This window comes from Danio rerio, chromosome 19 (genome assembly GCF_052040795.2).
Source record: "Danio rerio strain M-AB ecotype USA chromosome 19, GRCz13ab, whole genome shotgun sequence".
Taxonomy (NCBI): Eukaryota; Metazoa; Chordata; class Actinopteri; order Cypriniformes; family Danionidae; genus Danio; species Danio rerio.
In genome coordinates this window covers 17,690,650-17,717,500 of record NC_141039.2, presented here as the reverse complement: position 1 = coordinate 17,717,500, position 26,851 = coordinate 17,690,650, and the positions used below count along the sequence as shown (strand labels likewise).

The window sequence follows — 26,851 nt, the reverse complement described above, 5'->3', positions numbered from 1 at the left end:
CAAGTCACCATCTTGTTAATTAACTTTAAAAAGCGTTTAGAGAGGTTACAATCCAAAGCATCTCAGTATCCCTGTCAATGATCACTTTTTCATCAATACAACTCTAAGGATTACAAGTGCCACATTTGGTGAGAAATCAAGGACTCATAAAGGGTGAACCAACTTATTACTGCATCTGTTTGTGAGTGTTGATTGGGTAGTTACATGTAAGGAATAATTGACTCCGGCCATTACAGTATAATGCAAACAGTAACCGGTGAAGCATTATTTATCAAACTGCAAAATTTTTTTTTGCCTCACTTAAAGTTATTGTATTGTTTCTAGTCCAAATTTCTGAAAATTCTTAAGAAGCATACATGTAGTGGACAAATGAAAATTATTGTTTTTTAAGAAGTTTTTTAAAACTGACCGGTGTCAAGTTCTTACACATTTTTTTACACACAATTTTATTCTAAGGTATTTGTCAGTTTATATATATACATATATGCTTATAAGGAATACTAAAATACAAAAAAAAATAATAATAACATGCATGCTTCAATCAAAGGGAAGAGAGTAAAATTAAGTATTTTAGTCAAATTTAAAAGCATCCTATGAAGGAGAAATCCTGATGTTCAGAGGGAGAATGTTCCAGAGCTTTAGGGCAGCAACACAGAAAGCTCGATCACTTTTTGATTTGCAGCGAGGCCGAGAGACAGACAAAAGAAACTGGTCATGGGATCTTGACGGTCTACAAGCTGTATAGTATAAGGCCTAATAAGTTCACTGACATGGGCGGGGGCAGAATTGTGCAATGCTTTATAAGTGAAAAGAAGGATTTAAAAATCAACTCTGAATTTCTAGGTAGCCAGTGCAAATAGGCGAGGACAGGGGATATATGATCTCTTTTCCTAGTTCCTATTATTAATCTGGCGGCTGCATTTTGGACCAACTGTAGCCGAGAGAGTGTTGACTGAGGTAGACCAAGGTACAAAGAGTTGCAGTATAATCTAACCGAGAGGAGATTAAAGCATGGGTTACAGTTTCTAGATCTTTTTTAGAAAGAAACGGTCTTCAACAACTTCATTTACATGTTTGTCAAACTACAAGAGTAGATCAAAGATAACTCTTGGCATTATTGTGCAGATTGTCATTTAGGACTCCTAGCTGAGTGTTAATTAAATCATTGGTAGCAGCAAGACCTAATAATAACACTTCTGTTTTATTTCCATTTAGTTGGAGAGATTTATTTATCATCCAGGTCTTAATGTTGGTTAGGCATAAGAAAAGGTTTTCTAATGATAAATCTTTTCCTAGTTTGATGGGAAAATATAGTTGGAAATCATCAGCATAGCAGTGGTAGTTTATGTTATGTTTGCGAAGTACTGAGCTTAAAGGAGGCATATAACGTATCATAGTGATGGAACTAAAAAGATCTGCTTTCAACAACTTGTGCATTTCCCTGATAAAATAATTGCAAACCTTAAAAAATTCATCAGACAATTAGAATCAATCAATGAACATTCTAGTATAAGAGTTTTTAATCGGTGGATGTGATTACTCACCCCTCTGAAGTTACTGGAAGCCTGAAAGTAGATGAGATAGTTCTTGCTAGGATCCAGAGGTGTGTTCCAGTAGCCGCTGTAGGTGTGATTGTCCCCCACAGTGAACGGTGTAGCCTCGGGCAAGCTGCTAGGCGAGAGTTCAGCGGTGTAGTAGTGAGGTGGTGTACCACCTGCCCCTCCGGAAGTCTCCCCATGGGAGGAAGGAGCGGGGAAACACTCCATGTGACCCAATTCCCTCCGCCTCACCTGTCTGGACCCATCCTCCTCCACCACAACCACATGATAGGTGCTGTACAGGAAAATAGAACTGTTTCTTAGACATTTTAAGTTACAGTGTAATTATTCATTCAAATCACTACTATTAGTTAACTATATGCATTTATATAGTTAGGGTCAGAATGTGGGTTAGGTATACAACATTTCTGTCTAGTTCTTGAATATCATTGGTTGATAGCTGTGTGGTATTCTGGAAATAACATCACTCGTTCAGCCTCTTCACCCTAGTTATAATACTCTGCCCACATACAGCAACATCGAGAAGACACTCTACAGTTTAACAAATATTGCTGCTGTTGGACAACATTATGTACTTTTGAGGCTTTTTTTAGTGGAGAATGTAGTTGTTTAGATGGCAATTTTGCAGTTTATTCACAAGGATAGTGTCTATTTTAAATATTTATAATTTCAGAGAGACAGTGTGTCGGTGGCCATTAGCCTGTCATTAAGCAGAGCAAAGACGGTTGACGTTGTCCATCCACAAGATGGCAACAGAGACCGCCTATTAAGCATTTAGAAGAGAAAAGCAGTGTAATTTCTAACTACAGCTGATCAAATCATTATTAAATAGGTAAGTGACATTCTGTGGATCTCTTTCTTTTATATGTTGTGGTTATGCATTTATACATTTAATTGTAGTGTATTGAGTATGAGATGGGACTCAGATATCAGGAACGTTTGTATTTTGAGTTGGCTACTCTTGTAAAAAGTAACCCTGAGTTACTTTTTGGTTGGCCATCCGTTTGTTTCTAATAAGTTTACTGTTTTTTTGTTTCTGCAGACTAGTTCAGTAAAAGAAAGAAAGAAGAAAGGCCCACATGTGTTTAGCATTTTTCCTAATCGCAAACACAACAGTAATCTGGTGGTTTGCGCTGCTTTGGCTTTTTTGGGCATAATTATTTCCCTTTCTCCCAATTGCAACAGAGAAACACTGGGTAATGTCTCTAGACTGATGGAATTTCTTTCGTTCGTTCGTTCGTTCGTTCGTTCGTTCGTTCGTTCGTTCGTTCGTTCGTTCGTTCGTTCGTTCGTTCGTTCGTTCGTTCGTTCGTTCATTCATTCATTCATTCATTCATTCATCCTTATAATTTAAAAATGTCAGCAAAATCACCAGTTATATTTATACATTTATTTTGCAAACAATTGTGCATTTTTTGTATATTTCTGCTTTTTATTATATTTAAGTTAGCTATATTTTAGTGTTTGTTTTTACAGAATACAAATTAACATCCTATACAAGCTGATATCAGCTTTATCAGTCCTTCTCCACTTTGCTCTTTGTTACATTGCGAATAACCATCAAATAAATATGTAAATAAGTAAGTAAACAAACAAACAAACAAATAACCAAACAAATAAACAAACACAAAAATAAATAAATAAATAAATAAATAAATAAATATTTCAACATTACAAGTATGTATTAAACCTTTAAGTATATGTTTTATATTCTTTGCCAATACTCATTCATTCATTCATTCATTCATTCATTCATTCATTCATTCATTCATTCATTATATGTTTACTTATATCTTACCTAACAGGTGCTCCTCTCCCCAAGGCTGGTCGCAAGAGGACCGTTATGGTGCTTTCAGATTCACTCAGTGGAGAAGGAACATCTTCATAATCAAATGCAGGGGCTTGAAGAAAGAAAGAGCAAAATATTTATCTTCTGATTTGTGTGCGTATGTGTGATTGAGAGAGCAAGAGCATACAGACTGCTTGAGTGATCTAAGAACTGGACCAGTGAATCAATGTTTTATTTTTCCCATGCTTGTCCACAAATTGCACAAAAAAAAAAAAAAAAATAATTCAAGCAACTCAGTAACTCAATCAATCTGTCAGTGAGTTCAGTTCTATCATTCAGTTCTCAGTTAACAGCTCAGTGGAGGGGAAACTATTCAGTAAACAAAGGCTTAAAATACAAGTTTAAAATGACATGAAGATAAGCAAATAACAACAGAAGTTTTATTTTTGATGTATTTTTTTTTTATAACACCCGAATCACCCAGCAACTCTAACATACACAAGAAATCTTTCAAATTAGTCTTGGTTTTCTGCCGACTTGAATCCTTTGCTTCACAGAGAAGAAAAAAAAAAAAACACCCTAGAAAGAACGAACCACCAAGGGCATTGAAACACAGTAATGGAGGCGGATGAGAGCAATCCACAGTCCTTTATAAAGTCTCTTGAGGAGCGAATACAGAACAGAACTCCTGCTCCCATTCCCACTTATTATCGGAAGTCAATTAGTGTGCCGGTACAAGGAAACGGGTCAATGTCTTAGCCTTCAGCATACTAAACATGCATAAAATCTAGTGTACAAAGAACGAGAGCTGCCATTACAGTGTAAGATCTGTTTCATAAGAGCACCGTGGGATGTTAAGATTGACATGCAAACCTCACAAGAAACACAAAGGAAATTTTGCTTATGCAACATACAGCTGACTTACTGTTTGTGTGAGGATATTTAAAGGAAATGTTCATACATAAACCTATTTTTTTTTACCCAGTAGAGCTAATGTAAAGTTTCAGAAGACTTGAAATACACATGGGTTATATGGGCGAAGTGCAGATATTTCACCAGCTTCTCAGGTATGACACAACAGGTGACTAATGTTAATTATGTATGAATGTGTATATGCACATGCTTGTTTTATGTGTATTATATTATGCCTTATGTATTAGTATTTGAAACTTGATGGCCTGATTTTACAGTGTATACAGTATAAATCTCTGGTGACTGATTCATATAAAATCATACAATTGTAACCTTAAAATATACAATTAAGATCATATCAATGAGCGTATAATACTAAAATAATTAAGTATTGCTGAAAGATTTTTCCTTTTTTGGGTGAAATTTTATAATCATTATTATCATCAATTTTATTATAGTTATTATAGTTAGTTGTAATTTAATAACTTAAAATAATACCCATATAACTATAGCATGCTGACTTGTACTAATGTTTGTATATTTCATTCTAGCATTGTTATTTTGCAAAAATTACAGACGATCTGACTATTTCAACCTTTGACCGCATGCATTTCAGCATCCACTTTTTCTCATGCATGACTCTGTTGCTTAGCAACTTTCAGATAGCAAAAACATAACTTTAGAAATGTCTTTCAAACCTTGTCACAAACATTTTCACTGCGGTAAATAAACTTTGCTCTCCCACATGCAGGAAAAAGTGAGGCACACACATTCGGAGATAGGTCTAGTAACTATAGTCTGTATTACTATAGTCTGGTCTAGTATTTATGGGCTGTATTACAGAAAGTATTATATTTTAGGGTAATGACTTCATAACATGTGAAAAAAAATTCAAAGCTTGATTTTAAAATCTTAGTAAAAGCTATGAAAGTAAATATGACGTGTCACAAAATTCTATATAAATTGTATAAATGAACGAAATGGCCATCCAATCAGTTATAGAATTCTGGCAGTTCTAGTGTTAAGGGGATAGTCCAAATTGAGTTAATTTTTTGGTCTGAACTACCAAAATGAGTCTAAACAAATCAACGTTACATTAATTATCAGTTTATTGAGCTGCAAGATGCAAAGCCAGGAACTTCCTCCATGAGCCTGTTCACTCGGGAAAAAGAAAAAAAAAAGGAAGAAAAAAAAAAAAGATTTCCCCAAAGGGCTCACCATTCTCCCTTCAAGTTTACTTTGTTCTGCCCTCGATTTGTCTGCTTAAGCCTCGGTAAACCTTGGTATCAATATTTCCGCTATACAGAGAGTCAATCTCGCCAAAAGAATAGTTTGTGCCTTGGTAAGATTAGGTCTAAATGAAGCCCAAATAGTCTGAATAAATCCTGAACCAATTAAAAGACCCTTGCAGGCATCTTACATTCATTCCAGCGATAAAACCAAAGCCCAGCTAGCTTCAAGTGGAAAACTTATAATTAAGTACTTTAGATTCAGGAAGCCAGCAAAGTTGGCCTTCTGGCATGTCTCATTTCCCATAATTCTTTATGGCATTGCATATTTCCTCACCTGAGATGTTGGTGGTAATTTCGGTTAAGGCGGTCTGGCCAAAGCCTTTAGCGGTACGGGCACGAACAGACACCAGGTATGTAGTGCCAGGATGAAGCCCGGAGAACATGTGATATGTTTCGTTCTTAAGTTTGGAAACAGTGCGCCGTGGGCCAGGAACGTTGATACTGGGATCTGATGATTCAATGCTCTGGTAGCTGATCTAAAAAAAGGAGAAACAGAAGAGGATGAGTCTTTGTAAGTCAGGCCTTGATTCTGAGTTCAGCTACTGTACTTCACCTCGCCAAAACCCATAACAAAGTATTTTATGTTCATTTACGTTCTCTTTTGAAGGCACACATGGTGCTACCAGAAACAATAAACACTTAAGCAAACAAAAACCGTTGTCAATAAAATAGCAAAAGCACTTCATAGAAGATTAAGGGCATGAAAAAACTCATCATGTAGCCCATTCAAAAAAACTAAACATCCACATTCAAATAATATTGTGAAAGCCAACTACTCCCCACTGAGATTTTACTGCTAAATTTCAAGACGTGTCCTTCTTTTTACATATGTATCTTTTCCATTTATCATATTAGGAGAGCTGTCAAATTATCCATGTTAAATGAGTATTAAACAAAGTTTTTATTTATTTATTTATTTATTATTTTTAGCATTTTATTGTACATAAAATGTCAAAGGCACACACATCAATCTTGCTAATATAAAATATGCATATTTAAATTACACCAGTGTGATATCCAATAAAGATGTGGAAACCAGTGGGCATCAAAAATAGAGGCTTTGATTCTTTTGAAATCTTGAAGGCATCCCTATAAATATCAATACAAAGGTAATGTATGAAGAATCTCTTATTTTAGCACCAGGCGTTCACACCTCACATTTAAAATAACTGTCTCCCCTATAACCCATTTAAAGAATCTGTTGAAACTGCGCCCACAGCACCTTTATTTTGGAATTATCTCACACCAATGATTTTCAAGTCGAAAGAGCCACCTACAAATTGTGACTCATTTAAGCTGCTTAATTACCAAAAATGATTGCAAAGTACACACAAGAAGACAGGAAAAAAAATATTTACCCTCTCTAGATCAATTAGTTTTGTGATTCGGAAATACTATGATGAAATATTACACATGCAAAATAAATAAATAACTAAATGAATGAGAGAACAAGACAGAGAAACCACAGTTGTTGTTTGCTTTGATGCGAATATCTAAGAAAAAGTGTTTGAGAAGTTAGAAACAACAAATTAAACTAAGTAACCAGATAATTTAACTTTAATTTTTATTTCCGTTTAATATTGTACATGTAAAACACAGATAGTTTAATGGCAACTGCATTTACAACAATTCATTCAATACATAAGCATATGCTAATACTGTAACATTTATTTCAATTCAGAATTCTACATTTATACAAACTATACATACAATTGTAGGCAATAAGTAAGGTTACATTTTTAACACCTAATTGTGAGTTATAAAACTTTGAAATCAAATTAAATAATACCTTTTTCTAGAAATTATTTTAATAACATGACCATTCAAACCATAGTGAACGGATATGGTCAGTTGATCAGATCTGATCTGTGCTATAAAGCTTTCCATTAAGTTTTTTATTTTATTTTTAATTGTTTAATTTTTTATACTGAGTTGTTTTTATCGTCTCAATGGAATTTCTAAAAAAGCATGGCTTTTATGAAGCTGTTGATATGGCTACACTGTTCTTTCTGTCTGTGATTCACATAAACCTTCAAAGCCTTGAAAGCTTCCTTTATTTATTCAATTATTTACTTTAAAACAAGAATTCATCTTGTCAACATACAAGTGTGTTTTCTGTTTGTTTCCACTCAATATGACAATTGATGTATTTATTTATATTTAATTATTTTTCTTAATTTTCCAAATTTGCAATTCCAAATATTGCTCTTGTGATCATTATTATTCATCAATTATGTTTCTGGAGCTGAGTTTGAATATAAAGCAATTTTCCATTACTTTAGTGCACAGTCTTTGAAAGTGTCTTTTCACTTCATTAAAATGGACAATCATGCAGAAAAGAGCTGATTTACAAAGCAATTATCACATGGAACATGATTTTATATATCATTAAAACATTTCTTTGAATACAGCTCGGAAGTTTCATATTTAAGATTCGTATCTTTTCTCCTAATGCTACTGATTTAAAATATAATCAATGCTGTAAACAAAGAAACCTCAGAAGAGAAGAGAAAGAAAAGGATATTAAGAATGAGATTACAAAGGATGACAAACAATTTGTCTGAAGACTCAATGTAAATTTCATTCCACTCAACATTAAATGAGGGCTAATTCGAATATAAGCAGTATCTGGTTTGTAAGAAGATTGTTTGATTTGGTAGAATCTGTATTAATAAATCAGATTTTTGAATGCATTTGACAGATAGTTTTATAGAAAGCTACATAATCTGCATTAAAGATGCATATGTGATCGTTTTATTCATTTATTGCTTTATATATTTGTTTTGAGCACCAGGCTTTACTTTTTGAACTACATGAAAACATAACAGATGAATGGCGAATGGACTGAAAGTCTCAGTAATCTAATTACGGTCTGCAGAACACTCTATTGAATGATTACCAAAGCTTAAAGTGTATTTTATACATCTATATATGACATCAGAAAACATGGAATGTAGTGGCCAAGATAAACTTACGCTTCAGATACACCTTTTTGACTGCTTATAAAAGCAAATATCTAATCAGACAATCACATGGCAGCAACTCAAGGGCAACTGCTAAATTATTATGTATGTGGGACTATTATTTTGAAAATGGGAAGCAGCCATGCATGACCATGGAGCTTCTGATCTGTTCACTGCCCATCATAATGAAAATATACAGATTAGAAGTTTATTCAGTGTCACCTGTGAACTGTTTAAATATACAGTGAGCAGCATAAATGGGTACACCCCTGAAATATCATTCTTTTAAACTAATATTTTCTATAGAATGCTATATATTGAGATGCTTGTGCAAATACATTTAATTAGTCATAAATAAAAACAAAACAGGAGTTGAATCTAATAAAATAACTTAAGATCACAATGTAAAAAAAAAAAAAAAAAAACTACTCCAAAAATATCCTAGAAAAAAATATTACTAATTAATTGAAAGTAAATTACAGTAATTTAATTGTATCATCTTTTTATTGCAAAAGATGTTTGGTGACAAAACATTTATTTAGGGAAAGCTCAGAGGTTAGCATTTTCACCTCACAGTGGTTCGAATCCTAGTATTATTACCTGAGAAATGGATAAAAATAAAAATGTTCAAAAGTTGTGTCACTGTGGCGCAGTGGGTAGCACGATCACCTCATATCAATAAGGCTTCAAACTGATAAAAAGCTAGCACTAACAGAAATAACACCTTGAAACAATGGAACAGTCCAAAGACATGCAGTACAGGTGAATTGAATAAACTAAATTTGCCTTAGTGTATGTGTGTAATTGAGTCTGTATGGATGTTTCCCAGTACTAGGTTGCAGCTGGAGGGGCATCCGCTGTGTAAAACATATCCTGGAATAAATGTGGTTCATTCGGCTGTGCCGACCATTGATGAATTAAAGGACTAAGCTGAAGACATTTAATAATTTAATTTAATTTAATTAATATTCGGCTCCGAATTCAGAATATGTTTGAGTTGTGTTGAAATAGAGAATGTGTATCATGTATGTGAAATATAGTTGACAAATCTGCAGGATCTATCTTCAGGATTATATTATCATGTCAATATGGATTTATATTCACAGAGGAATGTTTCCTGCACCTTGCTTAACACAAATACTTTAGCCATTTCTAAAGGCAAAATGAAATTCATCTCAATACAAGCATTTTGTACCTACAAATTCATGTTGCTGTACTTTTGTGGCCTTTTTATTCCCCATTTTTAATACAGTAATTGTATAGAAAAAAGACTTTAAAAGTGATGATTCAAATAGTTCAGCTCGGACACTGTACAACTAACCTGTGAAAAAATGTCAGAATGTCCCACCCAATGTGCAGAGAAACATTAAGACCTCACAGTTATCATTTGTAGAAATTAAACACTTTGTTTAGAAATTTCTTTTTATTAAAATACTAACGCAGCAATTCCACCACTGAGCAGCCATCATCAAATCCATCAGCAAAGTTCAGTCCATCAACAAAAACTAATAGCACAGAGAACAGAGTTCAGCCCCAGTCAACAACAACTAACAGCACAGTGAACATAAAGCTACACGCATCAACCTCAAACGAGCACTGAGTGTAGGCAGAAGCTTACATGTGTACATGCTGACAGCTGAGGTAATTGAAGAGGGGCGAGGCAGTGAATATTACCAGACTGAAGCACTTAAACACAACTGCCCCATCTGACAGCTTCTGCAAGGCAAATAAGCAATTATCTTTGTCCCTCAACTAATTGAAGCCTGCAGAATGAACTGCAACATGATTAGCATAAGAACACCTAGACTCTGTGAAGGGTGGAGATACACACACTAATGACTTGCTGACTAAGATGAAGGATTAAAAAAATGAAGGAAATGCAGGAGAAAACACCTTGCAGCTAATGTTGAAAGCTCCGTGTGCCCGTCAAATTCTGTGTGAATGTGAAATTCTGTAAATATGTGATTGGGCTCAAATATTTCTAATAAATGAAATATATATCTTAAGCTACAGTTTTATAAACAACATTGCTCTGATATTTGATCCTTAAATTGAAGTGTCTCTATACTTTAATGCAAATTATCTGCAATTATATTTCTGATTGGTTTAACACATTCCTAGATGTGTTACAAAGGCTCATCCAGTTACTTCAGATCATCTTGACCATCAGTGAATGCATTCACATTCACATTTTTATGCTTGTCTGTCACACTACTGTTTTTGACTGTTTGGCTCTATCTTTTGACTGAATAATATGTACTGTAGGTTAGTGTATGTCCTATTCAGCCATTTTGCTGCGGTCAGCTCTGCATGAAATGGTCTATATGCACAACAATAAACTTCTGGTGAAGTATTTCTGTGAATATTTTTAATTTTATAAACTTTCGTTTTACAGCATTGTTAATGCCATTTAATTTAAATATAATCAGTTAAACAGATTTCGGCATTAATTTTGTTGTTCAAGTGCAAAATCTCAGTTGAAAATACTGTGATAAAATAAATCTCTCTATTTTAAAAACATGGCATGAATCAATGTAATTTAATGCAGTGCATATTGTCTGGTGGGATACACACTTCATTTCATATCTCAATCAGGCAGTGAAGATTGTTATATTAAACAACTCAGATCTTAAACATGCACTTTTATAATGACATGACCATTCCCTGGAAGCACCTGAGCTGGCTGGGGAATCTTAACCAGTTAAATTCTGCTGCTATTTTGGGATTTCCGCCTGGATTTTGCCTACCCAAATTTAAAAGCTTCCCAAATCCACATGCAGAAGTGTAAATGCAAAAAATTGGTATCATTTAAAAAAAACCTTTGAATTTTCATAAAACACTATTGAAAGTGTTTAAAATAACTGTATATGTTGTCAGTGTTATAATAAACGCCTAAAAAAAGAGGCGCTTTTTGTATTTTTTTTTTATGAACTCAAATTTGAAAGTGTACTTTTTAGGTACTGTGTGGTCTAGCGTGCTGTAATTAATTTTGGTGGTTCCTGCACATGTCAGTAATCAAAGGAAAAAAGAAAAATGTCTCTACCATAATCTATGCATAAGTTATTGTATTCCAACTGATGAGAGGTGCCATACAAGTCACAGGGATCGATCATTGTTTTCATATTTCACTATTCTTTTGTTTGATCAAACATAATTAACTATGTTTGGACCGCATCAGACATATAAAAGGATTACTTATGCACATCACCTTAAAAACAAAGGAGAATGGCCCTGAAGCACACAGCATAAGGTAAGAGATGACAGCTGTCTGTGCTATCTGGGGTTGCTTAGTGATCATAAATGTATTGTTTTCATTTCTGCGCCATGGGAACACCACGGTCCACAGAGTTTAAGTGGTTAAGCAAATCTTGAGAAATCCTTTGGTTCACTTTTTCTCTAAAACACTTCATTACCTTCCATTGTCAAGCTTGCCATGTGTTGTCCAACATTTACAGCAATGTTACTGTGTTTTAAAAAAATAACTATTTATTAGCCTACTTAATAGGTCTACTATAAAGCAAAAGCAAAAAAAAAAAAAAAAAAAAAAAAAAAAAAAAAAAAAAAAAACACAATGTCACATAATTTTGCTTCTGTCTAAAGTATCTCAATGAACATCCAAAGGTTTCATTGGTTCCATTGGTTCTAACTGGCTGCCTGAACAATGTATACTTTGACCCCAAAACACTTAATCGTAGCTGAGGCCTGGAAAAGTTTGGTTTCCATTGCCAACATGTCAAGAAGATGTTATTTTCTGTGCCTTGCCAAAGCAAATCCACTTTGCATGCACTTTGGAAAAACTCAGATTTGGACTTGAATTGCTGTGGAAAAACATGTGCAATTGTTACTGTTCTTATTACTTTTTCTATAAGTGTTGAGGAAAGCTCCAGATCTAAATTTCAGCTATGATAATGGACGTTTGGTTTTTGAAACACACTGTAGGTGGTAGACAATCATAACAGACCAGGCAATCTAACCAGTAAGTGCAGGTACTGTATGGGGTTTTAGAAAAGAGCAAATTAAAGAGACCAGAGAATTGAAAAAAAAAAACATTTTTGCTCTGCAAAGTAAAGCTATATATATATTAAAGGATTTATTTTTTGTGTTCTTTTTTTACCTTGAATGAACTTAAATCATTAAAAGGGACCTCCAAAAAATATAATTATAAAAGCAAAACTAGGAACATTGCATTTAAGTCAACGATGATGCAAATTAATATTGAAAAGCACTAATTCATCTCTTCAAACACACAAGAGTTCAATTGATGAACATTAGTAAAAACCATAACAGTGTTTCAGGTTTATACCAAGTATTAAATGTGAATTTAGCACACACACACACACACACACACACACACACACACACACACACACACACGCGCACACACACACACACACACACACACACACACACACACACACACACACACACACACACACACACACACACACACACACACACACACACACACACACACATACTGTACATACATACATGCATACATATACATATGCTATATAAAAGACCAAAATAGTGTTAAATTACATTAAAAAAATACCTAACTGGAAAAAAAAAAAAATGAACACCTTTAACTTCAGCTTAACACATACCTCATACTGTGTGATCAGACCATTGGGCTCCAGAGGCTCCTCCCACTTCAGAAAGATCATATCATCCAGTGGGGTGAAGGTTAAAGATTCCGGTGCAATGCCTCCTGGGACTGCAGAAAACGAGAGAAAACATTCAGAATACAGTCAGATCCATCTTACTAACACAGAGTATCAGACCCAGCTGAGATGAAGGTCGAGATGCAACAGGTAGAGGTGAAACAACACCTCTACAGACTAGAAGAGAGGGAATGCAGGTTAGAAGGGCAATTTGATGCTCTGGAAGCCCAAAGATCCATGACAGACCATTTGTCTTCTTTACAATGCATGGTGTGGAAGAAAATAAAGTAAATTGAAAAAAAAAGGATTAATGGTTGGTGCTGGACTCATAAAGTATCCACAACTTTCATCCAGAACATAGAATCAGCATGGCTACAGACTGAAATCGTCTCATTAAGAGTCACTAGCCAGGTCTCCATCCTCATATGAAGTAAATATTTTTAAAGTTTGCAAAAACAGAAAAAAAAAAGTTCAGTAGGGCTAGGCAGTATGACCAAAAATGTATTTCACGGTATGAGAACGTTTATTTGATGGTAATGATGTCGTTTTTTTTAAATAAAGGTAGTTATTTCAGTAAAGGGTCCAGAGTATATTGTATACATTAAATAAGCTTGTATATTTAGGAAAAGAAAAGTAGTTAATCTTATTTAAATATTTAGTCATTTATTTTCCTTTAGCTTAGTTGCTTTTTAGTTAGTGGTCACCACAGTCAACTAATCCAGCATATGTTTTATGCAGTGGATGCCCTTCCAGCTGCAACCCATCACTAGGAAACGTCCACACACATACAATACGGCTAATTTGGTTTAATCAATTCACCTATACCGCATGTCTTTGGTTTTGTTGGGAAACCAGAGCACGCAGAGGAAACCCACGCAAACATGGGGAGAACATACAAACTCCTCACTGAAATGTCAACTGACACAGCCGTGGCTTAAACCAGGGACCTTGTTGCTATGAGGTGACAGTACTATCCACTGTGCCGCCGTACCGCCACTCTTATTTTATTATATTGCATTTTATTTTAACCTTGTGAATATAGTAAAAAAAATATGACTTTAGATGAACAAAAAAATTGACTATGTCACAGTTCACAGTTTTATGTGGACAGACTTTATTATTATAAATATATCATGTAACAGGGAAATAAAAATTAATTATTAGGATTTAAATATGTAAACACTTTAAGGAATTTTTTTAACGGTATAAATATTATACTAATTTATTATTATAAAAAAAATTATTAACAATCTTTCTCACAAGTCCAAAACCACCTCAACGAGGCATAACAAATTTTTACACATTTGTATTACAAATTTTGCATTGCCTTTTTTATACAATACTACAGAAAGTGCCTTAACAAAACAGAGATCAAACCACCACTTTTCTTGCTATTATTATTATTATTATTATTATTATTATTATTATTATTATTATTATTATTAATTTATTTTCTTTTCGGCTCATTTACTTTATTAATCTGGGGTCACCAAAGCCGGATAAACTTCCCACTTATCCAGAATATGTTTTACGCAGCAGATGCCCTTCCAGTTGCAATGCTTCACTGAGAAACATCCATACACTCTTTCACACACATAACCTATTTTAGCCTACCCAATTCACCTATACCACATGTCTTTGGACTGTGAGGGAAACCGAAGCAACCCGAGGAAACCCAAGCAATCATACAGAGAACATGCAAACTCCACACAGAAATGCCAACTGACCCAGCCGAGGCTCGGACCAGCAACCTTTTTGCTGTGAGGCGATCGTGCTACCCACTGCACCATCATAACCCATTATTATTATTATTATTATTATTATTATTATTATTATTATTATTGTTATTGTTTAATAACATCCAACAAATGTATCCTGTTTATTGCATAGCTACTTTTCACATAAGTAAATAACTGGGTGTAAAATATTGATTCGAGTCTGAATATTTTATTACCTCATTGAACACAAAGCTTCCATAAACAAAACAGATGCTACCAAGTGTCAAGCTTGAACTAGATACACGGGTACATTCTATCTTATTTTATGGCTTGTCACCTCTTACTGTATATAAAAGTGTGGCAAGAGCAAGATTTAATGATGAAAGAAAACATAAAAATCTACAACAACCTTTTTTTTAAAGATCCATCCTTGCATGATAAGCTCTGCAACAGTATTATAGCACTATAGTCAGAATTTATTCAATTTCATATTCGATTTTAGAAACTACAACTGATATGTAAATTGATGCAGCAGGATTTCTATGAAACAATAGAGAATGAGTATACTTTGATTAATGAAGTTAACAATTGTACACACTAGTACATTGATATGAAATACTGATGGAATACAAAATACTGAAATGAGCTTAATATTTTATAACCTCACCAAAAGTAAATTATTTACTAAATAAACTATGTATATTATATTTGTTGTTTTGTGCCTCTTTACCCACAGAAAGTATATTGCTCAAATTCAAGCTAAACACCAAACACTCAAACAACAAAGGATGTTTACAAATTTGTGAGGGTTCATATGCATCTAATGTTATGATAACAGTTTTGCATGCCGGTATTAATGGCATGTAATAATGTTGGTACTGTGGCATAAAAGAGCCAGTCTAAAGAACTTTTCTATCCAGAAATCTTGACATTCCACACATTTTCCTATACATGTGCTTAAAAAGGTCAAAAAGTCTGTGATTATAGCTTCTCATTTCTTAATAACTTTGTCTTTCTGCATCCGTGCTGACTATCAGTAATTTAACATTACTTGCAGGACTAATTAATTCATTAACATCTTTTCTGATGTGGTTTCAAGTGAACCAAACAAACAGAATGCAAACAAGCTATATTGTTGCACAATAAATAAATAAATAAATCAATAAATAACCAGGCAGAAAAGATGTTTTTAATTTCAGGAATGATAAATGGAGAGCATTCTTTTTGAGCCTCGTTCATTTTCATATGTTTTCTTTTATTCACTTGACCTTCATCTTAACACATTTGCATGAAAATGACCTCCTGCTAACATGCGCCGCTTGACACAAGCTGTAAATAAAAATGCAAAAATAAGCAAAAATCTTTATTCCATTTTGCTGGTGGCTTTAGCTTATTAATTTTTCATATACTTCCATTTGAAAGTATGATCTTCCATTTAATTATGCTGAAGCACGGTATTCTGTGAGTCAATATTTGTGTTGTTGCTATAATTGGAGTTTGAGGACTGCAGGCAAACTGGGCTCTGGTGCGGTCGCCACATCATAATTGCTCAGATAAATACATGCCTTTGCAAAGATGGATGGGTTATGGCTACTGACCCATAAAAAAACACCTCTGGGTTAATGGAAGTGTATTCAAATACAGAAAGTTTCTGAAGATCACACACATAACGGGTGCTATTACATAATTCTTAATCAAAAGTGAAACCTTAATTGCACCACTACAATCTATGAAGGAATGTGGTAATGATTAAATGCTTTTAGGCTTAAAAACTGACCTTGAAGTGAAATGAAAAATGCTTTCAATCAAAACAACATTGTCTTAATAAAATATCTATAAATGTACAGTATCTGTACATATTCTGATTATTTAGGGCTTGATTTATTAATACTAGCATGTTTTTTTATACCAAGGACTGAATTTTGATTTAAGAACTGTAATGTGAAAAGGTGCTCCTGGTGTGTGACCCCCTTACGGTGATGACAAAACAGCTGAATTTTGCTTACATTTTAAGATTATAAGGCTGAACGTGACAAGAAGTGCCATCCGTCTATAGAGATTTCTTCCTACAGTCTATTACTCTGTTGCCGTCGGTATTGTGACAGGTACCAGCGTTTACCCGGGGACTTTATGGAATTAAAAAAAAGGAGACAGACACTATTTCGCTCTTCCTATCGGCCTTTATGCGTTTCTCCCAAGTGCTGTGAACTACATACATGCCAGTCAACGACAATGAGTAGGCAAAAGTAAAAGAAAAAGACACTCAAACATCCATTGCAAAAAAAAAAAAAGTTACATTAATGAAATAAAAGAATGATACAGTGGTAGAGTGACCATCACACTTTTCCTCAAAGCTCGCTGAAGTGAACTGAGTTCCCAAACATGCGTGCTTACATCACAAAGGTAAAACAACCACAGGAATACACAATGCATAAAAAACATTAAGCGACCATTACAATATCACAATAAATAACCTAGAAAAAAAAACAGAGCAATCACTAACTTATCAGACCAGCTTCTTATTTGCAGCTTCTTATTGACTCTATCCGGTCTACTTTAAAAACGGTGATGCTTCCGTTTTTCAGCTTCTTATTTGCGCTCCGGAAAACACTCTAAGCATGGGCTTATTATACGGTCCTGGTGCCATCTTGTGGATAGACAACGTCAAACGTCTTTGGCCGCCGACGAGCTGTCTCTCAGAAATTCTAAATATTTTAAAATAGTACACTATTCTTACAAATAAACTGCATAGTTGCAATCTAAACAACTACATTCTCAACTAAAAAAGCCCTAAAAGTACATTTTGTTGTCTAACAACAGTAATATTTGTCAAACTGTAGCATCTCTGCTTGTTGCTGGCTGTATGTGGGCGGAGTAATACACAGTGTACACAGTGAAGGGTGAAGAGGCCTTTGTGTGATGTTACTGGCAAAATATTGCACGAGTATCAGCCAATCAGATTGAAGAACCAGATAGAACTGTTGTATATATATATATATATATATATATATATATATATATATATATATATATATATATATATATATATATATATATATATTTATATATATATATATATATATATATATATATATATATATATATATATATATATATATATATATATATATATATATATATATATATTGGAGATTCAGTGCATCAGCGGTCATCAGCCTGTCACTGAGCAAAGCACGGACTGTTGACGTTCTGCTGCAAGATGGGGACAGAGGCCGCATAATAACAATAAAAACTCGACGTAATTTCAAACTACAGCTGATCATTTTAATTCGATCTCGTTGTTTTGTATGTTGTAGTGTTGTATTTATACCAGTTTATATAGTAATCTGCTAGTGTTTGCTTTGGCTTTTTTGAGGTTAATTGCTGTGATCTCCCAATTGCCACATAGAAATACTGGGAAACGTCTCATGACTGATGGAATTTCATGCCGCTCAGCCTTTTAATATTAAAATGTCATCAACGTTACCTGTTTTGTTATAACTTTAGACATTATGCTAAATAATTATTTAAATACTTGCACTAAAGTGACATGAAATAGTAATGTTTTATGCTGTTCTGATGTCAGCTGCAGATGTGAATGAATGACAGAAAAAATAGTTTACTCTTACAAAAGGATTTAGAGTAGATTTTTTTTATATCTGAACTGAAGTGTTGTATAAATGAAATATCTCACTTGTAGCAGTGTGATATAGCTGTATATCGACACTGGTGGGACACTAAGGCACTTGGCCTGCGGCCTTGAGTGAACACATGCAAAATAGCACGAGAGAAGAAAAGAAGTAAAAAGTTTTTATCAATAATAATAATAATAATAATAATAATAATAATAATAATAATAATAATAATAACAATAACAATAATAATAATAATAATATAAATTGCATTGAAACTAATTATTATACTAAAAAGAGCAATATTCAATATGCAAGCATAATTAAATGTTAAATTTGATTTCAATGCAAAACATAAAGACATAAGTATACTCACTGTCTTCCTCTGTCTGAAAGGTCACCTCTCGGCTCTCCTTCTTGCCCTCTGGATTGGCCAGTGCCAGTCTCACGTGAACAGTGTGAAATGGAGGCAGATCTCGAAGTGTGAAGCGGGAGGTGTTCCTCTCCACTGACAGACACTCTCTAACTGTGGCGTTATTCCCACCGGCTCCTCCTCCAGTGGCAGTGGAGTAGCGGTAGCACAACGACAGGGAGTATGTATGACAGCGCGTCAGGTTATAACCAACCGGCTCCCATTGAAGAAGCAGCTGACGCGACTGAATCTCCGTAGCCGTCAGACCTCTGAGGGGACGCATGGGCTCTGGATGAGAGAACAAATGAAATTTTATACAGTATATACATTTTGCTTTTTGACATTTATTCACATTATATAGTTCTGATGTTAGGATAAACAATTTATTTTACTGTATGTCTTGCATCGTGTTGGGTTTTTGTGATTTTGTGATTTGACTTGACAACATTTTGGTCACAACATGGACACTAAACATGTCAGAGTACACATTGAAAAGTCCCTGTCATGTCACAATAAAGTTACTTAAATGTTAGCATCAGTATGTCCGTCATTATAATCTATAATCTAGTGTGGTCCAAATTAGTAACAAAATTCAATTTCAAAGAAGATAAAAACATTCAAATAAATGATTTTTTTTAAAGTCACTTCAAACTTCAGTTTCTTATCAAACATTCTGACCAATCAAATGCTCTCTAGTATCTGACATGTTCAAGACTTTTTTATTTGCTTTTATTTGATGTGGTTAAGCTCAACCACTCTCACTGGTAGAGCTGTGATAAAAAAAAAAAAAAAAAAAAACATCATTGGCTGTATATTTTAGGGGAGGAGCAACATTATGTCCCGCCCTGCCTTCCTGTCTTAGTAGATGTAATGAATATGGGCAATCAGACACACAATTATTCTGTTTTATTCAACATAACATACAGTCAACTCATAGCCAGGAAAAGACTGGATGGTCAGTTGTAATACAATTCCAAGGTATTTACGACATGAAGGAATGCTCAGACCTGGACACACAGAGAACCTCTATAAGCTTCTTGCTTAAGACTGATGCTTTTAATGAAAGCTTTTTTTGTCTCTTTATGTGTAATCAGGTGTTTTGCAACAAGTATCTTGCTCATCTATTAATATTATAGTTTAATATTAATGATTGTTTACATTTTACATTAATGCGTGTGCAACATATTAACATTTTATGAAGCTTTGAACATGTCTGCATCGGCTTACACCCAGAATGCCTAAGCAAATCACCCTGCTTTGGAACAATGACTATAAACGTGCCTCGGGGGAGATAACTTTTTATTGGTCAACTCGCTCTGGAGGGTGAGTACAAAACCATTCTTATAAAAGCTTGTGCCCAAGGCCACCGCCCAGACCAGAACCCAGACCAGAATCCAAAAGAGAACTGACACAGACCCCAGGAGATTGAGTTTTTCCATTCCAGCCCAGGATAGCTTTTTTTTGGTTCCAGTGAAGAGACTAGAACCCAGGCCATAATCCAAGAAAACCCTAGAGGAATCCAGAGAGCAGGCTGGGACCCAGATAAAATGGATTAATCGCACAGCTCAGACATACCCATCTCTGATACCTTTCATTTTCCTTTTGGTCAAGAGTATAGTCAAGTTTAGTGCGGGGCATAACCAGTAGTCAACATGACTAGCTATTTTGCCGCTTCAAAACTTGAAAACGACAGACTCCACCCCACTCCAAGCCTCACGAGGACTGACCACCAGCTAACCATGTGCTAAACAGAGGGACTTCTGCACATCACGAAAGGAACACAAGTAACACTTCCAGACTATCACTGAACTAGTGTGAACTAAATGTAACCCTAAAAAGACCATAGAAGGGTTAAATACATTTTTAATTTTGGTTTGCTTGGTTTGGTCTTACAAAATTTGTAAAGTTTTTTTAGTAAAAGTTTTTTTTTTTATCATTACACTCTGTCAAACTCTTATTTTAGTTTCTTTACACTTCTCTACAACTGTATGAATGTGTATTTGTGTTAGGTGTCAGTTTATGTTAGATTAGACAAAAAAGTTTGAAAAAGTTACAAAAAAGTAAACTTAAATGTTACTAAAACCCTGCTTAAACAAACTTACACCTTACGCCTCAAACTTCAGTTTCTCATCAAAAATTCTTATCAAGCAAATGCTCTAAAGTTTCTGACATGTTCTGCCCTCTTCAAGACACTTTTCTTTTGCTTTTAATTTGATGTGCTTGAGTTAAACTACTCTCACTGGTAGAGAAACATTAGCTTTTTTAAAGGGGAGGAGCTACTTTATTTCCTGCCATGCGCTCCAGTTTTAGTTGAGATATGTCAAGCATGGACTAAAAATGCACATTTCAAAACATTTCATGGGGCCTTTTATTAAACCAGCATAATGTATTCAGAGAGACATTTACAAATGTCCATTTTCCATAAGTCCGAGGAATAACTTTTAAGCACCTGCAACCCACACAATCTTAACACCCAAACCAGCATTCCTTGAACTAATTTTATTCCGGTTGCATTAGTTTCTGCAAATTTAGGTCTCTAGGTCAAACGTTTAGTCAAAACTGACAGAGAACTGAAACAAAATACCTGTTTACATTCATGTATTCTGCAAAAAAAAACACTTTAAATTAGCGGATTTCTATAAAACGAATAGTAAGAGCATAGTAACAATTATTATTTAATTATCGTTATGAGATAATACATTAAATTGTAACTAGACATTTATACAGTACTTCTATTAAAAAATTTCTATCCATAACGCCCCACACGCAATACTGTCATAGGTTGAAAACCACTTAGCTACAAATTGCTGTCTGTCTCTTTTTCCGACATTGTGTAGATATGTGATATTGACTTAATTTTTTTTTTATATTAGCAGACGCTAATTATGTCAAGCAATACACAACTTAAGACTAGCCATCACTTGCCATATTTAGTGACCAGGGCAATGTCATCAAGAGGCTGAACTATAAACATCTGGAAACAAGAGTGTAAACAAGCCTTGATGAAAAATCCTAAAGTCCGAGTATTGTTGCCATAGACCCACAAACCTTTCATCTATTGCATGATTCCACCTAGCAGCTCTTATATCATCATCTCTTTTTCATTTCACCATGTTTCAAAGCTGTGGACAATAGAGAAGCTGTGCTGCTTCTGGTCAATATAATGGAACCTGTCGGGATGTCATAAAGCCTCTCAGATGTGATGCTGGTTGTCGTCCACTATCACTGCAACACCCTACTTCAAACAGTTCAGAACAAAACCTGGCTCATATTGTGTAGTCCGAACTCAGTAAAAAACAAACATCAAATAATCTCTTTTTTATTTATACCACAGTAAAAGGTTTTAAAGGTTTTTAGCGATTGTTTTCAAGTTCATTTTTGTCATTACAATACATTACGAGACATACAAACAAGGTTTCAAGAAGTACAAACAAAGCTTCTTAAAATAGGGGTTTGCATTGATTCCAAAGAAAAATCCATTTAGATTCGTCAAAAAGAGGATACTTTCTGTGAACAATCCATAATTTTTTTTATGTTTATTTAACTTAAATGTTTTACTTGGTATTGATTGGTAGTCAGTCTTACTGTATTATGAGATTGAATTTTCCAATAAGTACTAAAAAAGTTCCATATCGGTTTTCCAATAATAGCTTTCAATGAACAGCGCTCTATTTAAGTAAGTAAGCAATGTGTATTTATATAGCGTATTTATTGTGTATGGCCATACACCCTAAGACAATGAAGTGGAGAGACAATGATAGAGCCAGTTCAGTGGTTGGGGATAATTGGGAGACCATGATCGCAAGAGCCAATGTCTTTACGAGAAGTGCCATGGTATTTTTTAATGACCACAGAGAGTTAGGACCTCGTTTTAACATCTCATCTGAAAGACAGCACCAAGCTGACAGCATAGTGTCCCCTTCACTTTACTGGGGCATTAGGACTCACACAGACCTCAGGTTGAGTGCCCCCTGTTGGCCCCTCTAACATTTGCTTTTATTTAATTGTATTATTATTATTATTATTATTATTATTATTATTATTATTATTATTATAATTATTATTATTAAGAAGCTAACACATATCACAACAGTACAAACCCTCATTTAAATTAATGGTGAATAAATAAACCATGTATAAATAAATAAGCAAACAAGCAAGTTTGGATTAACAGACATTGTTAGTTTTGAGATTTAACTTTCTGCATATGCATTTGTAGTTTCTCCTTCACACACACACACACACACACACACACACACACACACACACACACACACACACACACACACACACACACACACACACACACACATACACACACACACACACACACACACACACACACACACACACACAAATGTGAAAAAAAAAAATCTTCATGCAACTTGATGCGGTTTGTTCTATTCAGTGTACTGATGTTTGCAGATATTTGTTTTGTTATTAAACAATCAGACAAAGTATGTCAGAAGCAGAAAACAAAGTGTTTCATAGTACAGACTTAATTCTGTCCACTACTGTTTAATTGATTGGAATGCCAGCAGATTCTACCTAAACATATTGACTACCAAGTGATGTTATGTTTAACTTGCCCAGCGCTTTGAAGATTGCAATGGCTATTATGGAAATTAGCAGCTGCATTGGTATTCTATAGTTTTCAGTTTATCATTAAGTTCCCTACTGAACTTTCACTTTTACGTGTGGATGAGATATGAGATTGCAATTTGCTAAATAAATATCAGTCTTATTATATTTAGTTCATGTCTGTCCATATATTAAAACGGTTTAGAATGTGCTAACAAGTTTTAATAGACTACCTTATACATCAAAGTTAAAACATAATAATGTAAGGCACAAATCCCTGAATCAGATTCCACTGATCTTTTATCCAATATTACAATAATTATTTTCCATTGGAAACAGAAGCGATTGGACACAGACAGACAGAACGGTTGACCTTTCTTATTAGCAACTATGAACTGTAAAGTTAGAAAGCTGCACGAGAGAGAGAGTAATGGAGTACTTTTAAAAGGTAGTTCAAACTCTTATCATTACATTTAAATTAGCATTTGAAATAGCTCTGCTTCCTCTCTCAGGGCAGATGCGATTAGCGCTGTTATGCGTTAATTACACATGTCATGTGTGAAGGCAGGGGTCCTTGTCTCTATTTCCTGTCACTTTAATTCCCCCTCGCTCTCTCATTCTGATCAGTATTTCTATCTCAAAGAGAGACAGACAGAAGTGTGTGTGTGTGTGTGTGTGTGTGTGTACAAGGGGATCTGCAACAAACGTACACTGATAATTTAACACACTGTAAGTGTACTTAAACACTAACAATATATATATATATATATATATATATATATATATATATATATATATATATATATATATATATATATATATATATAGTCTGTTGAACACAAAATAAGATCATTTAAAGAAAGCTGAAAACCTGTAACCACTTCCACCATACACTATAAGAAATAAAGGTAAACGAGCTGTCACTGGGGTAGTACCAACAAATTCGCCCCTTAAAGGTCCATATTAATACCTGAAGGTTACATATTAGTACCAAAAAAGAACAAAGGTGTTTCTAATAATGTAAAGTAGAATGTATACTTTTAAGGTACCAATATGGACCCTTTAAGTACAATTTGTACCTTTTAAAAAGGTACCACCCCAGTGACAGCTCGCGTACCTTTATTTCTGAGAGTGTAGGTAAAACTCTGTGATAATTCATGGTTACAGGTTTTCAGCATTTTTCTAAACGTTTTCTTTTTGTGATCAACAGAAGAAAAAAGTAATTAAAAAATAAGTAAATGATGACAGAATTTGTATTTTTTGGGTGAACTATCCCTTTAATGTGGAATTCTGCAAGGATAAAGAGGTATTAAACATATTTAAGGCCATGTCTACATTAATCTGGATAAATGTAAAAATGGCAATTTTGTCTAAAAATGCTCCATGTCCACACTTATTTTCAATTCTTATGTGATATATATGTATGAGTCACATGAGTAGCAGTGCGATATGGCTGTACATCGGCACTGGTGGGAGGCGTGCATTGGCACAAGGCCGCAGGCCCCACCAGTGCCGTTATATAGCCATATCTCACTGCAACGAATGTGATATTGTGTTTATACAACAGTTTGACTGCATAATTGTGTATATAAAAACAAAATCAAACATGGAGAGTCTCAAAAACCTTTTTGTTTGAGTAACTACTTTCTTACGCGTTGGTTTTCAAATCATAAGCTGACAGTTAAACAGCTGAACAAGCATCTTTTAAACTTTAGATCTGTAGTGTCTGCTTTTTGCTAGCTGTATGTTGGCGGAGTAATACACAATGGGTAAAGAGGCTGTACGGTTGCTGATATTACTTAAATATATCACAGCAATCAGCCAATCAGATTCGAGAACCAGACAGAACTGTTGTATAAACATATATATATATATATATAAGGTACTTCTTGAAGCCTTCATAAAAACTGAAATCTAAAGGTAATCCATCAATGCAAAATGTAATCAAATATACTATTTTATAATGTATTGTAATTATTGCATTTTTTATGTTTATTATTTGTTTTAGCTGTTAATATTATTATTCAGGAGGTCATACAGTATAAAGAAATTATAAGGTTTCTTATAAGGCCTAATTAATGCATTTTTAAAATATTTTTTTATAATACAATATACATAAAGACTAAGAATATTAGCAATACATTTATTAACAAACTTTTATAGAAGTTGATTTAATTTTAACAAATAAAAGTAAAATGAGTGGATGAATTTTGTCAATCAAAACAGCATTTTACTTATAGCTTGATGATTAACAGTTAACTAATTTAAATGTAAATAATGTTCGATGCAAAAACACTTCATACTAAATGTCATTTCTTATGTTTATTTCTTTGGATTTTTGGGGGGCAAAATGTGATGTTTTCGTCAGACTGAGGTGTTTATGCTTAAATCTGCCTGAGACTGTCAATGGCTAGTCATGCCTGCTGTGAACGCCTGCGGACCACCATCCGGACCCTTTCTGCAGTCCTCAAGACAAATCAACCTGATTACACTAATTAATGAGACACATCTACTAAAACACCCACAGGCCTTATGAGAAATGGCCTAACAGCTGGATATGACAAACACACACACACACACACACACACACACACACACACACACACATGCAGGCACACACACACGCATACATGCACGCGCACGCACGCACACACACACACACACACACACACACACACACACACACACACACACACACACACACACACACACACACACACACACACACACACACACATCCTCTGACAACAAGTTTGACCTGTAAATGCTTTGATATAAGTTTAATTTATTTCACTTAGGAGAAAGGTAAAAAAAAAAAATAATGCCATCAAATGATAGAATGAACAATAAAGACAATGGAAAAACAAGAGTATTATGATTAATGCGTGAAGGCCTGCAGTAACTATTATGTGATTTTATTTTTAAGAGATAAGCTCACTTTGAATATTCTACTATGATGTTTTGGTAGAACTTTGTAATAATATATTACAAATAAATATATTGTATAAATATATTTAATATATATTAAATTAATATATTAGAGTCTAAAAACTGTTTTTATTAGGAACTAATTTCTTCCGCCAATTATTCATATCTGCAGCTGACGTCAGAACAGCAGAAGCCGTTACTAATTCACCAACATCACTTTAGAGCTAGTGTTTGAATGACTCTCTATAGCTTTATGTCTAAAGTGATGACAAAACAGCTATTTTGCTCACACTTTAAGATTATAAGGCTGAACGTGACATGAAATGCCAACCATCAACAGAGGTATCTTCTCACAGTGTTACAGTTTACAGTATTTCTCTGTTGCAATCAGGATATCACAA

The 26,851-nt window shown here is 34.2% G+C and overlaps 1 protein-coding gene across 10 annotated transcripts in view; it reads right to left on the bottom strand.

Annotated features, from left to right (window-relative positions):
* Positions 1–26,851, bottom strand: part of ptprua (protein tyrosine phosphatase receptor type Ua) — a 438,644-nt gene that overhangs the window by 99,894 nt on the left and 311,899 nt on the right. For all 10 annotated transcript variants that reach the window (XR_015945324.1, XR_015945325.1, XM_087295567.2 and 7 more), the window contains exons 8-12: positions 18,906–19,229; positions 13,123–13,232; positions 5,827–6,028; positions 3,358–3,460; positions 1,545–1,833 (exon numbers count right to left, since the gene is read on the bottom strand). Coding sequence is in view for 8 of the 10 variants with exons in the window: in XM_087295567.2 (XP_087151693.1) it covers positions 1,545–1,833; positions 3,358–3,460; positions 5,827–6,028; positions 13,123–13,232; positions 18,906–19,229 (1,028 nt within the window). In the remaining 2 variants the exon portion in view is untranslated. The remainder of the gene's footprint in view (positions 1–1,544; positions 1,834–3,357; positions 3,461–5,826; positions 6,029–13,122; positions 13,233–18,905; positions 19,230–26,851) is intronic.